This window comes from Balaenoptera ricei, chromosome 20, assembly GCF_028023285.1.
Source record: "Balaenoptera ricei isolate mBalRic1 chromosome 20, mBalRic1.hap2, whole genome shotgun sequence".
NCBI classification, from domain to species: Eukaryota; Metazoa; Chordata; class Mammalia; order Artiodactyla; family Balaenopteridae; genus Balaenoptera; species Balaenoptera ricei.
In genome coordinates, this window is record NC_082658.1 from 13,839,060 (window position 1) to 13,852,056 (window position 12,997).

A 12,997-nucleotide genomic window follows, 5' to 3' on the forward strand; every position below is an offset into this window, starting at 1 on the left:
ATCATCCCACACAGAAACTCTGTCCTATTAAGCGTTAACTCCCCACCCCTGCTGGCAACCACCATTCTACTTTCTGTCTCTGTGAATTTGACTGCCCTAGGGACATCATATAAGTGGATGTTCCCAAGTTTTTTATAATGTTTTGGGAAGTGTTTGATCTGACTACCATCTAATACAATTTTTGCAGAAGGAAATGATGGTCTTGGGCTGATGGTCAGGTTTTCCCTGAATTTTGCATTGTAGGGGTGTGTATGGCAGATGCCTTGTTCTCTTAGCCTGTATAGAACTGTAGCAAAATGGAAACAAATGAAACAGATCTTCACCTCCCAGTCAGATGTGTTGCCAAACAGAAGGAGCCATAGCTACAGCGTACAGTTTTACATCTTATAAAGCATATTAATTTGTAAGTTTTTTTTCTCATTTGATTCTCACCATGTCCCATGAGGTGTTTTCTTAGTCCCATTTTAATGATAAGAAACTGTGGCTCAGTTAAGCAAATTGTCTAGGGTTACAAAACTCATCAAAGGCAGAATCAGGACTTTGGCTGCAGGTTTTCAATTTTAAAACTGCAGTGCTTTCCACCATAGCACACAGTGAACAATTATCACCCCTCTGGAGGTCCAGGTAATGCCGGTCCTCAGAAAGGGAGAGCTTCTCCAAGTGCATCCCTTATCACCAGTGCTCTACCTCGCTAGCTTGGAAACACATGGAAACCCTTGACCTGACCAGCCAGCCTCTGACGTCTTGGTACGGATTGATGGCCTGACTCTCCATCCCTGATGGTCAAGTTTAGGGCTTAGACCAGCACCATCCAATAGAAATATGTGAGCCACAAATGCAAACCACATATGTAAAGAAACAGGTGAAGTTATTTTTAAGAATATATTTTAGTTAACCCTGTATCTCTTAAAATACTATCATTTCCATATGCAATCAATTTAAAAATTATTAATGAGCTTTACTTTTGTTGTTGTTGTTACTAAGTTTTTTGCTGTTGTTACTAAGTGTGCGTTTTACACTTGTAAGCAATCTCAAGCCAGATGCTAAAATTTCATCAGAGGTACCTGATGTGAATTGAGATTTCATAAAAATTTTCAGTTTAAACAGTAGATTTATGTCTACTGAGTGGTGTGTCTCACACATGTGTAAAAGTTTTCTTAGAGCTGAATCGAGTATCAGTTTTAAAGTTTAAGTTAATTAAAAGGAAAGAAAATTTTAAATTCAGTCCTCCATTGCACAGGCCCCATTTCCAATGCTCATAAGCTACATATGGCGAGTGGCCACCATCCCGGACAGCGCTGGTTAGTGCTGGACCCAGTAGCACTGCACTAGACAGGGGTCAGCGACCTTTTTCTGTAAAAGGCCAGATAGTAAATATTTTCAGCTCTTTGAACCACACGGTATCTGCTGTGGTATCGTGAGAGCAGTCACAGAATGAATGAGTACGGCTGTGTTCCAATAAAACTTTATTTTAAAAACACAGGCACCAGGCCACATAGTTTGCCGACTGCTGGACCAGAGCATTTGTCCCACTGCCTCAGCTGTGCTGTGAGATTCTAGAAAACAGCTGGCTCTAGCCTCTAGTTTTCTGATATGAGATTGTTAAAATCTGGCCTCATCACATCCCCTTCCCTGAGTGGAATTACAATTTTGGCACCACTTGGCGTGAAGACTGCAATGCGCTGGAGTCCTGGGTGATGTTTTATCTTTCAGGCACTCTCTTCAGGGGGCTCCTTGGGCATCGTGAGGCAATTGCTCCACTGTGCTTTGAGGTCCGTGTATTGAGAGTAGAGAAGACTGGGGGAAAAAAGCCAAGAAAAGCATTAAGCGTGATGTGAATAATGTGGGAAACTCCCAGGAATGCCACCTTGTATCACCCTCTGCTCTTTCCTCTCTCCACACAGCCAGAGTGAGAGAGGCAGGAATCACGCACATTTCAAAGATGGAAACATACATGATATCAGGTTAAGTCAGAGGGACAGGTATTTCTCCGTGGTTGTCATATTGTGTGGTATCCGTCTGTTTTGATGGTAGAAGTGGAAATAGTTGTAAATTCTGATTCCCGATCTGGGGCCTTGAAGTCCTGAGTCATAACATCAGGGAATAACTCCATCCAGGCTGAGTAATGTTTATTGCAAAACAGTGGTTCCCACCTTTCACATCATGATGTTTGAAAACGGTATTGGGACTAATGAAGGACGAGAAAGGGGGCAGGAAGGGAGGGATTGGAAGAAAGATGACACCCCCACATTCACATGCACATTGAGTGCATGTGAATGCACTCAATGCCACTGAACTGTACACTTAAAAATGGTTAGAATGGTTCTTTAGGGAGGGGAATATGGGAGCCTGGCCTTGCAGAGATCTCTGAAGCTCAGCAATTGGGGAAGGGGCAGTTAAGTGAAAGCTTAGGGTTCTACTGAACCTAAAACTTTGGGTCCAGTACTTCTAACGGCAAGGATGCTATTTAGGTGTTGGTGATGGTCAGTTAATAATCCTTTACCATAATCAGGAGTTTTGACTTGGGGTCACCTTTTCTAAAAATCAAGGTTTGAGGTGAACTATGTTAAGTGCCTTGGTTGTGCCCAGTCACAGAGTTTGCAAAAGTACAAGGTGATGAAACCCCTTGGCTTTTCCAGGCATGTTATGCAACTCTGCCTTCCCTCAAGTTCTGCAGCTTTATCAAACATGCAGCGCTGCATGCAAATGGGAAAGCTCTGCATCCCCATGATTTTTTTTTGGACTACAGAGAGAATTATTTGGGGTAGCTGTTCTGATGATGGCTCTCGTGGAGGCTCAGCCCTGCAGCGCAGAGCTGTCTCCAATCGTGATTGCCTGTAATGATGATTACCCCAAACTCTGGAGTTATAACAATAGATTTTACAAAGTTAGAGCATAATTCCTCCGCCATTCCATATGTGTGCACAGTTTAAACAACTTTGATCTTTCAAATGATACCAGACTTTTGTTCCTCATCTTCTGAAATAGCAAAGTTCAAAGGCAGTGGCTCTGAACCATCCCTCTTTGTTCATCATAATGAGATCTAGGTTTGTTAAAGCAGTTCACCTGTTAGAGAAATAAGGGCTGAAGCTGAGTGGAGAAGAAAGAGTACAACCTATGGTCTTCAAACCCCAGCTCTGCCACCTAGAAGCCACGTGGCAGGAGGAAGTCTCTAGCCTCTCGGAGACTCAGCTTCCTCATCTGTAAATATGTACCTGTCTGAATCATTGTGAGTCTAAGAAATGAATATAAAGCACCTAATTGGTGCCTCACACTGATAGGCAATCAGTTAAGCTTTACTCTATCACCACCACCATCATCATTATCAATTCTGTTATCGATTCTCTGGCTTCAATGTTTTCAGAATCCTTCTGAGTCTATGGATTTCGCAGCCTTCATTTCACATACAAGTTTGTTTGGAGTTGGTGATCTGTGATGTAGTATTCTCACTAAATTAGTGATGGAGCTTTGCAAGAATTCAGTGTTAAAGAGGAAAGAATAAACAAGTGCCCTAAAGATGGAACCTTTTGGTCTTGGCACCGTCTGGTACTGAGCAAGTACTAATGGAGGCCTTCCCCACTCTCTGCCGCAGTGGTTCTCAGCTTTTAGCGTGTATTTGGGTAAGATCCCCAACTTCCCTGTACCTCAGAGTGTGAATGTAAGAGGGCTGGAATGGCCCAGGATTCAGCATTTTTAGGAGTATCTCTGGTGATTTTGAGACATGGTTGAAGGACTCTCTGTCCTGCCCTGTCCGCTCTAATTGAGGAACTTCTGGATGCATGTGTCTTTGAGTCAGTTTGTGGTTTAAAACCTCTGCTTCTGGATGGCCCAGCTCAGATGGCCACAACCTGGAGAACAGGCCTGATTTGCTTGAGAGTGAAAAAAGTGACAGCTGCAGGGCCCTTGACCACCTCGGTGTCTGGGCTTGAGTGTCCCGCCACCTCCAGCAATGTCACCCACGTTACTGCATCCAGCGTCTGTCGGTCGCCCACAGACTGACGCCATCTTAGTGAGCTAATGCTGGTGTCTGCCCTGCAATGGCTCTTTCAGGAGCCACCAGAATGATCAATGAGGCTGGGCAGCGAGGCCCTCCTCTGGCTGGCGGTGAATCAGCCTCTGGCTGCCTCGGCCCTTTCCTTTCAACAGGGCAGGAAGCAATCGAGCTGAGCGCAGCCAGGCTGACTCGCGTCTGGCTAATGGCTTTTCTGTGTCATGCATCGCCCTTGGTCCCATACATTTTCATGCGTGAGTGAGTTGGAGCTCCTGGAGATGGTCCAGGGATAGGCATCCCTTCTGTCAAGTCCCCCCACCCCCGACTAAAGCCCTTGACAGCATTTTGGCTTAGGGGTATCTGCTTCAGAAGTGGGGTCAACACTTTTTTTTTAAAAAATTGAGGTTTTCAACTAAAGAAAAATGCACAACCTAAAAGATGCAAGTTAAGTTGTATTTGGGGAGCTTACTGAGGACTAGAGCTCTGAGAAACTACTCCAAAGAAGTAAAGGAGGAGCCAGAATATATAGGAGTTTTTTTTGTTTTTCTTTATAAATTTTTTTTTAAATTTATTTATTAGTTTTGGCTGTGTAGGGTCTTCATTGCTGCACGCGGGCTTTCTCTAGTTGCGGTGAGTGGGGGCTACTCTTCGTTGCGGTGCGCGGGCTTCTCACTGCAGTGGCTTCTCTTGTTGCAGAGCACAGGCTCTAGAGCACGTGGGCTTCAGTAGATGCAGCGCATGGGCTCAGTAGTTGTGGCGCACGGGCTTAGTTGCTCCACGGCATGTGGGATCTTCCTGGACCAGGGCTCGAACCCTTGTCCCCTGCATTGGCAGGCGGATTCTTAACCACTGTGCCACCAGGGAAAGCCTGGAGTTTTTTTTATGTGTGGGAAGATGCAAGAGTCTGGGCTTATTGAAATGATTCCTTAGATATACATCTTAACTATCTAGGGCCAGTATCCAAAGCACAGAATGTTACATTTTTTTCTCCATCCTGAATTCCCCTCAGGGCACGCCATTGGGGCTGGGGGGGGGGTTGTGTGGCTACAGTGGCTAATGGCTTGATGACTGGCATTCACTGTTTACTGGAATGGCGGCAGCATTCCCTTTCCACAAGGTGCAAATCACATAACACAAAATTAACCATTTTGAAGTCAATTCAGCAGCGTCTAGTACATTCACAATATTGTGCAACCACCACCTCTATCCAGATCCAGAACACTTTCATCACCCCAAAAGGAAGCCCCGTACCCATTGTATGGGTTTGCTCGGGCTGCCATAGCAAAGCACCACAGAATGGGTGGCTTAACCAACCAGAGTTGTAAGGGCTCACAGTTGTGAATGGTGGAAGTCAAAGATCAAGTGTCAGCAGGCAGGGCTGGTTCCTTCTGAAGGCTGGGAGGGAAGGATCTGTTCCAGGTCAGTCCTTGGCTGGTAGATGGCCATCTTCATGCATCGCTTCATCTCGTATTCTTCCTATGAGTGTCTCTATGTCCAACTTGCCCCTTTGTGTAAGGAAACCAGTCCTATTGGACTAATGCCTATCCTAATGACCTCATTTTAATTTGATTACCTCTGTAAGGACCCTATCTCCAAATAAGGTCACATTCTGAGGTACTGGGACTTCAACATATGGATTTTGGGAAAACACAATTCAACTGGTAACACACATTAAGCAGTATCAGTATCAGTACTTCCTTCCTTTTTATGGCACAGTAATATTCCATTGTAAGTAAACACGTATTTTTTTGAACTCCAAGTACAAAGCAACTGCCAGTGAAATCTCCACCCCCTGGGCAGCTGGACATGCCGTTCCAGGCTTGTGTGCCCATCCATATAAGGTAGAGTGTTGATCTCACATATCTCCAATCTGTAAACTTTTTCTCACTGTCTTCCTCCTTGAAACAGTATTAGTCTTTATGAGCAAAGGGAAGAGGGGAAGCCAAGGCAAGTTTCTTTTTTTTTTTTTTTATTAAGTTATTTATTCATTTTATTTTTGGCTGCGTTGGGTCTTCGTTGCTGCGCACGGGCTTTCTCTAGTTGTGGCGAGTGGGGGCTACTCTTCGTTGCGGTGCGTGGGCTTCTCATTGCGGGGGCTTCTCTTGTTGCGGAGCACAGGCTCTAGGCACGTTGGCTTCAGTTGTGGTGTGCAGGCTCAGTAGTTGTGGGTCGCGAGCACTAGAGCACAGGCTCAGTAGTTGTGGCACACGGGCTTGGTTGCTCCGCGGCATATGGGATCTTCCCGGACCAGGGATTGAACCCGTGTCCTCGCATCGTCAGGCGTATTCTTAACCATTGCGCCACCAGGGAAGTCCCAAGGCAAGTTTCTGATCCCAAAATTTGTTTAAAAATAAATTTTATCTTTGATTTTCCTCTCTCCTCTCCCTGCTCTTATCCTCAGCACACACACACAGTTACATTAAAAGCATTTTAAATGCAGACCCTTCTGGGGGAGAGGCGTGGCACAGACCAGAAGCACTGCCCTTTGAGAAGAGCCAGAAGGCTGCTGTTCCCATTGTCATGGTTACTGGGCCTGGTCCCTCAGGCTGGCCTCACACCAGAGCCTTTCCCATTCTCTTCGCACTCCCCTCCCGGCACCTGCCTCAGAATGGAAGAGGGACCTTTGGACGTGTGTGTCCTCTCAGCTTTGGAACTGACTGCACTGTTGACTTGTACATTATACACGCCCCCTTAATTTAAAATCTATTTCTCTCTCTTATGCACATAGACAGGGGACCTGCATACCTGCTGGCCTGGGCTCTTTGGGAATAACCTGGAGCCCTCATTAGCCTGCTACAGACTCAGGCCCCTTCCCCCCATCCCTCGGGCCTTGATGATGCTGACACTGTGTCTTGTTTCACACCGTATCTGTGGAAGGACCACAGCAGTGTCTCATCGCCCTGCCTGCTGATTCTGAGCAGACTTCCTCGGTGCAAAAGTCATTTGACTCCCTCCTTCCTCTCTCTCTTCTTTTCCCCTCCGTCAAATTAGTTTTGTCACTTTGGAAGTTCACTGGGTGAAGAGATGCCTGCTAGCCCCAGGGTTTTCAGAGAGGCAAGAAAGAGAATGGAACGGCTCAAAGATACAGGCGGCACGGAAAGTGTTCACATTAGACGTTATTCCATTTTATCAATTTCGTGTAAGCACATGTAACTTCCGGCATCTCAGCCTGCAAGGCCCTGCACTAAGGCCCTAGGACTTAAAGATACTGTAGATTTTCCTCCTTGTGGACCAGCCTAAAGGTGGGTCCACAGTTTCCACTCATAGTGGGGCCTGGGCATCTGGAGGGTTTTTTTTAAAGCTTCCAGGTGACTCTAACGTCCAGCCACCTTTGAGAACCACCATTCTGTGGGACAGAGGCCTCCAGGAGAGTTGAACACTTTGAGAGAGGCGATGGGAGAGACAGGTGAAATCTAATCCTCTTGTGCCCAGCAATGCAGTTAATCAGGCAGAAAGAAGGGACAGAAATCACAAACCTTAGCCTGTCTGAGCCTGTCTTGAGCCAAGCAGAATAGGACTTCAGCGCCACTTAACCCTGTAGGGCCAGAGTGGAAAGGGAGACTCCGGCGTGCCCACCTCCCGGCCGCTACCCATGGGTTGGTTGATCGGCTGCCAAACCTTGAAGACCATCGGCCACACCGGCAAGCATCTGCCGAGGTGATGCAGAATGTTCACAGGAACAGGCCGTTTCTGCATTCTACTCACAGCTCGTTCTCCACCTTCTTCCTGAGGAAGAGTAACATCAGGCCCACGTGCCTGCTTTTCTTTTCTCAACAGGAAGTGCCGATGCTCTGAGTTGCTTGCGGCGCAGCGGCGGTGGTGGTGCGGGGGCAGTTTTCGGAGGCGAGCGATGGGTCTGACCCCTCTGTGTCTGTGTGTTTTGTAGTACAAAATCGGACAGCTGTACATGATCAGCAAGCACAGCCACGAACAGAGCGACCGAGGAGAAGGGGTGGAGGTCGTCCAGAACGAGCCCTTCGAGGACCCTCACCATGGGAACGGGCAGTTCACGGAGAAACGCGTGTATCTCAACAGGTAAGTCCCGGCAGCCGGTGCTCCGCCTCCGGGCGCCCACCCTGCCCAGGGGCTCCCACCCAGCCCCACTGCAAGACCGAGGTAGAGGCTGTGACTGTCTGGCATAAAAAGGTGACTGGGAAAGTCTTTACATCCGCCCTCCAAAACTGCCAGTCTAGTTGCTGCCACAAACAGAAACCCCTGCGTTCTGCAAAATAGTCCTCAAGCGCATTTTCATCAGGAGGAGCTTTCCTCTTACCTCTCCCAACCCTTCCACGACGTGTTAAGCTGAAATCTGATCTTAAGAATTAAAGGACTTTGTCTTCACCCTTGGTCCCGGGTTAGCAGAAGGGAAGAGGCAGCTTTGCCTGTAAGTTGTAGAAAAGTAAGTGCTGAATGTGGCCGTGTGCTGTTGGGGTCTTGACTCGGTAAGATTTCCACTTCCTGCCGAGTGACCTGCGGACTCGGGTGTCCGCAAAGGGAGATGACAAAACCACCGGTCACCTGTGACCAAAGTGATATGGAGTAGTCGGGTGGTTTCTGTTTCTCAAGTGGACCCATCCTTCCCAAGGTAAAGGTTGTCATCTCTCCTCTGAAAGGGTAAAGATTCGAGGATCATCAACCAGCGCTGATCAGGGCTGCCATTTCTGTTTTGCAAAATACATTCTTTAATCTCTTCTGTTTTCTTATCACTAATGACATAATTGATTGTTGGGGCTTGTCTGATCTTCTCCCGACCTTACACCCCCCTCCAGGTCACTTTCTTCCTTTCACTTTTCTGGGTCAGAACATTTGCAGTCACGTGCCATATTTTCTCAAAAGTAACTGTCTATGTCAGTGAACCAGCATATGACCATTGTGGTCTTTGCTATCATCTCCATGAATACTCTTTACCACCATCTATGGCCTCTCCTATTGGCCATTTCTCATTCAGAAAGCACTTCCAGCATAATAGCTGGACTGTGTCCCCAGTTTAAGCACTGACACTTGTGAATATTTCTCCATGCTCAGTGGCACGGTCAGGTGTTTCTGAGAGGAGCCATATTTGGATTCCTCCATTCTTGTATGACCTCTACCCTTCGACAGGCTGAAAGGGACTATTTCTTCTTGATGGGAGGGTTTGTGTTCTGTCACCAGGGTGTTTGGAAATCTCTCAGGCCAATATCCTGACACTGGGCTGATTAAACCAGCACATTTTAATCTTCCCAGGGAAGCAGTACCAGGGAATTCCTGAGTCACGATGAAATGCAAATGAGATTGATCCTGTTCATCTATCAGTAGCTGTGAATTCCCAGGATTTGGAACCAGTGCAGCCTGCAGCCAGCTGTTGATTTGCAGGAGTAGCTGAGCTCCGGGTCTAGCCTGAGGATGGCTTTCTTGCAGAGAGAGGTTTCTCAATATGCTGCTTTGGCATTCTTAGTGCAAAGGGTGTAAATCAAATATTGAGCATCGATCACCTCAGTAGAGCAAAGAGAAGTGTGGGGGGCGTGCAAGGAAATAGATACAAACCTACAGAAAATTCCATTTCTCGGCAGACGATTGCATTTTCCAAAGTAATTGCCTGGGGAATGTTCCCTGTGTACCAAATTCAAGAAATTAGAAAACCTTATAACTTTTTCCTGAAACAGAACAAGAAGTGTCCAGCTGTCTCTGTCATGTCTGTTTCCTCTATCAAAATGTATGACATTTATTTTAAAGGAGAATACTAAACATTAGTAAGAGGGAAATTTGTTATAAATAGAATATCTGGACTTCCAGTAATAATAACTAAAAGGATTAATATGGACCCTCCCCCCACCCCATATGACAGACACAGGATGAAATATAACAATATAAAGCTGAGTTCAAAGCAAAGAAAGGGAAATCCTCAGGTACTAGAAATAAAGAGGAAACTAACTGGAGTGGAAAGCTGATGAGTTAATGCTAAGTAAGCTGGGGGGTGTCAGAACTGAGTGTGGGCCCTGACATCTAGGGGCTGGGGATGTCATTCCCATAAGGGGACAGGAAGTGTGGCCTTGGTGCATGTAAATGGGATGTTGGGACTGAGAATGGTGCAAAAAAAATCATTTTTGACAATCAAGGGCTGAGAAAGGTTACTACTCAGAGACACAGATTGAAAGAACTACTAAAGGTTGTACTTGAAGTAAAAGGAAATTGAAACCAAGAAATAGGAGGGGGAAATCTAGAAGTAATAGTAAACAAAGAAATTGGTAAACATCTGGACAAATCTGAATGAGCATAGAATGTTTCAAATATATGAATAATTAGTAATTGGAAGTATATTTGTGGAATTTAAATAACAGACAATAATAACAGAAGATGAAAGGGTAGTAAGTATAGTTTAAAAAAAAAAAAAGTGCTCTAAGTTGCTAATATCATCTAGGAAGAAAAAAGAGATGTTTATTAATTTTTAAAAATTTAAGGCAGGGACTTCCCTGGTGGTCCAGCAGTTAAGACTCTGTGCTCCCAATGCAGGGGGCCCGGGTTCGATACTGCATGCCATAGCTAAGAGCCTGCATGCCACAACTAAAAGATCCCACATGCTGCAACTAAGGCCTGGTGCAGCCAAATAAATAAATAAATATTTTTTAAAATTTAAGGCAAATATGTATATTCAAAATGTAAAGGTAACCTCTAAAAGAATAGTAAAATAATATGTAACTTCCAAGAGAAAACTTGACCAATCCAATAGATGGCAGAGGAAGAACAAAGAGAAGCCTACAAAAAGCACAGTAAATAGAAAACAAATTTTGTTTGTCAGATGATAAATCAAAGTGTGTCAGTGATCACAATAATAATGTGTGTTAAACCCTAAACCTGAACCTAGCTCAACAAAGATATGGCAACACTGACAAAATCACAAGTGGCCTAAAGTTATAATGGGAGATTTTAACCTACTTGTTTAATAAACTGTTAAATCAAGTAGACAAACAATTGAACAAACATAGAGAAGGTGTAAATGACAGAATTACAAGCTTGATCTAGTGGACATTAATAGACCCTGGAACCAACATGACTTTCAAACACACATGAAAGTGTATAAAAACTGATTATACAAAGTAGGCCAGAAACCAGTCTCAAATACCAGAAAATCAATATTGTGTAGATCCTGTTGGCTGATTAAAGAGCATGACAATAAGAAATTGGTAGCAACAATAAATGAACTTCCTCATCATTTAGAAATGTAAAAATTTCTAAGTATTTCATGGGTTGAAAATGTCAGATACTTATTTTCCCAGCCACCTTTGCAGCTAGGGATGGCATGTGACCTAGTTCCAGCCAATGAGATGTGAGATTTTCCTCCCTGATTAAAAAGGGAAAGATGTTCAAGAGAGGCATGATCTGCTTCTAAGAAAGGGGGTGGGAAATACATGGTGATGGCTGGGAAGGCAACTAATAGTGCCTACCACATGAATCTTGATAACAAAACTGAACAATAACAGTATAAAAGGGAAGCTTATAGACTGATGTCAGTTAAGAACATAGACAGGAAAATCCTATATGAAACTTTAGCAAATCAAATACCTCAGAGTATAATAATAGTAATTCATGACCTGATCAGATTTATGACTGATTGTTAACATCAATTTGAGAATTTGACAAGATTGCTGGGTATAAAATTCATAATACAAAAATCAGTAACACTATTATAGAATGGGAGCAATAAATGGAAAAAATAATTTTTAAAAATTCCATTTATAAGAGAAAAGGAAACCTAAAGGTACCCATTAAAGAATCCACAAGAGGGCTTCCTTGGTGGCGCAGTGGTTGAGAATCTGCCTGCCAATGCAGGGGACACAGGTTCGAGCCCTGGTCCGGGAAGATCCCACATGCTGCGGAGCAACTAGGCCCGTGAGCCACAATTACTGAGCCTGCGCGTCTGGAGCCTGTGCTCCGCAACAAGAGAGGCCATGATAGTGAGAGGCCCGCGCACCGCGATGAAGAGTGGCCCCCGCCTGCCGCAACTAGAGGAAGCCCTCGCACAGAAACGAAGACCCAACACAGCCAAAAATAAATATAAATAAATAAAAATTAAAAAAAAAATAATTGGTTAAAAAAAAAAAAAAGAATCCACAAGATATACAAAATCTTTTTGGAGGAAAATATAAAACGTTAGCAGAGGACATTTTAAAAAACCTAGACAAATGAGAATATTCATGGATGGGAAAAGCTATGTAATAAAGTTGCCATCAATTCCCAAATCAATTATAAATTTAAGGCAAAACTAATTAAAATGCCAACCAGGTTGTTTTTAAATAGAATTTGAGAATATAATCCTAAAATTCCTAATTACTACAGCTTTATAAGGAGTCTTGATGTCTGGTAAGGTGAGTCTCTCCTACTTACTGAACTTTTCCAGAATTGTTCATATGAATCTTGGGATTAGAAACCCAAGTGATATGAAGAATACCGGAAGAAACCAAGGACATTTAACCTAGAAAAGCTAGACTGGGGTGTATAATGGTTTGATCAGGTGGGAGAAGGATTAGGCGTATGTATTCTAGATGACCTCAAGAGGACCAATTAGACTAAGACCAATGGGTGAGAATGCCAGGAGAAAAATGTAGGCTCAGTTTAAGGAAGAAATCTAAGTATTTGAGCCATCAGAGAGCACAGTAAGGTGACTTATAGTCAGTTATGCTGCTGCTGGGGGTGTTTGAGCATAAGCAGAACCACACCCTTGTCAGGCCATCCTTGAGTAGATTCAAACATCAAGTAGGTGGTTAAAATGGACAACCTTTCAGATCCTTTTCAACCCTAATTTTCTATGCTTAAAGTCTGTTTCAGACATTATCTCATCTCTCCTCCAGCATACATAAATGAATAACCAGTGAGACACAGGAAAAAAAAATACCTTTAGCTCCTTTTGCACAAATCTAAAGTAGATCCATTATTTTATCTCAGAACCAGGGAGATTATGGTTTAGTAAGAGAGAAAGAAAGAAAAAATTGGTATGTGACATAACTATAAAATAGTAAGTATTTTCGTAAT

The 12,997-nt window shown here is 44.2% G+C and overlaps 1 protein-coding gene across 2 annotated transcripts in view; it reads left to right on the plus strand.

Moving 5' to 3' along the window:
* Positions 1–12,997, plus strand: part of PITPNC1 (phosphatidylinositol transfer protein cytoplasmic 1) — a 259,809-nt gene that overhangs the window by 117,450 nt on the left and 129,362 nt on the right. For both annotated transcript variants that reach the window (XM_059907373.1, XM_059907374.1), the window contains exon 2: positions 7,878–8,026. In XM_059907373.1, coding sequence (XP_059763356.1) covers positions 7,984–8,026 — 43 coding nt within the window. In that variant the 5' untranslated portion in view covers positions 7,878–7,983. The remainder of the gene's footprint in view (positions 1–7,877; positions 8,027–12,997) is intronic.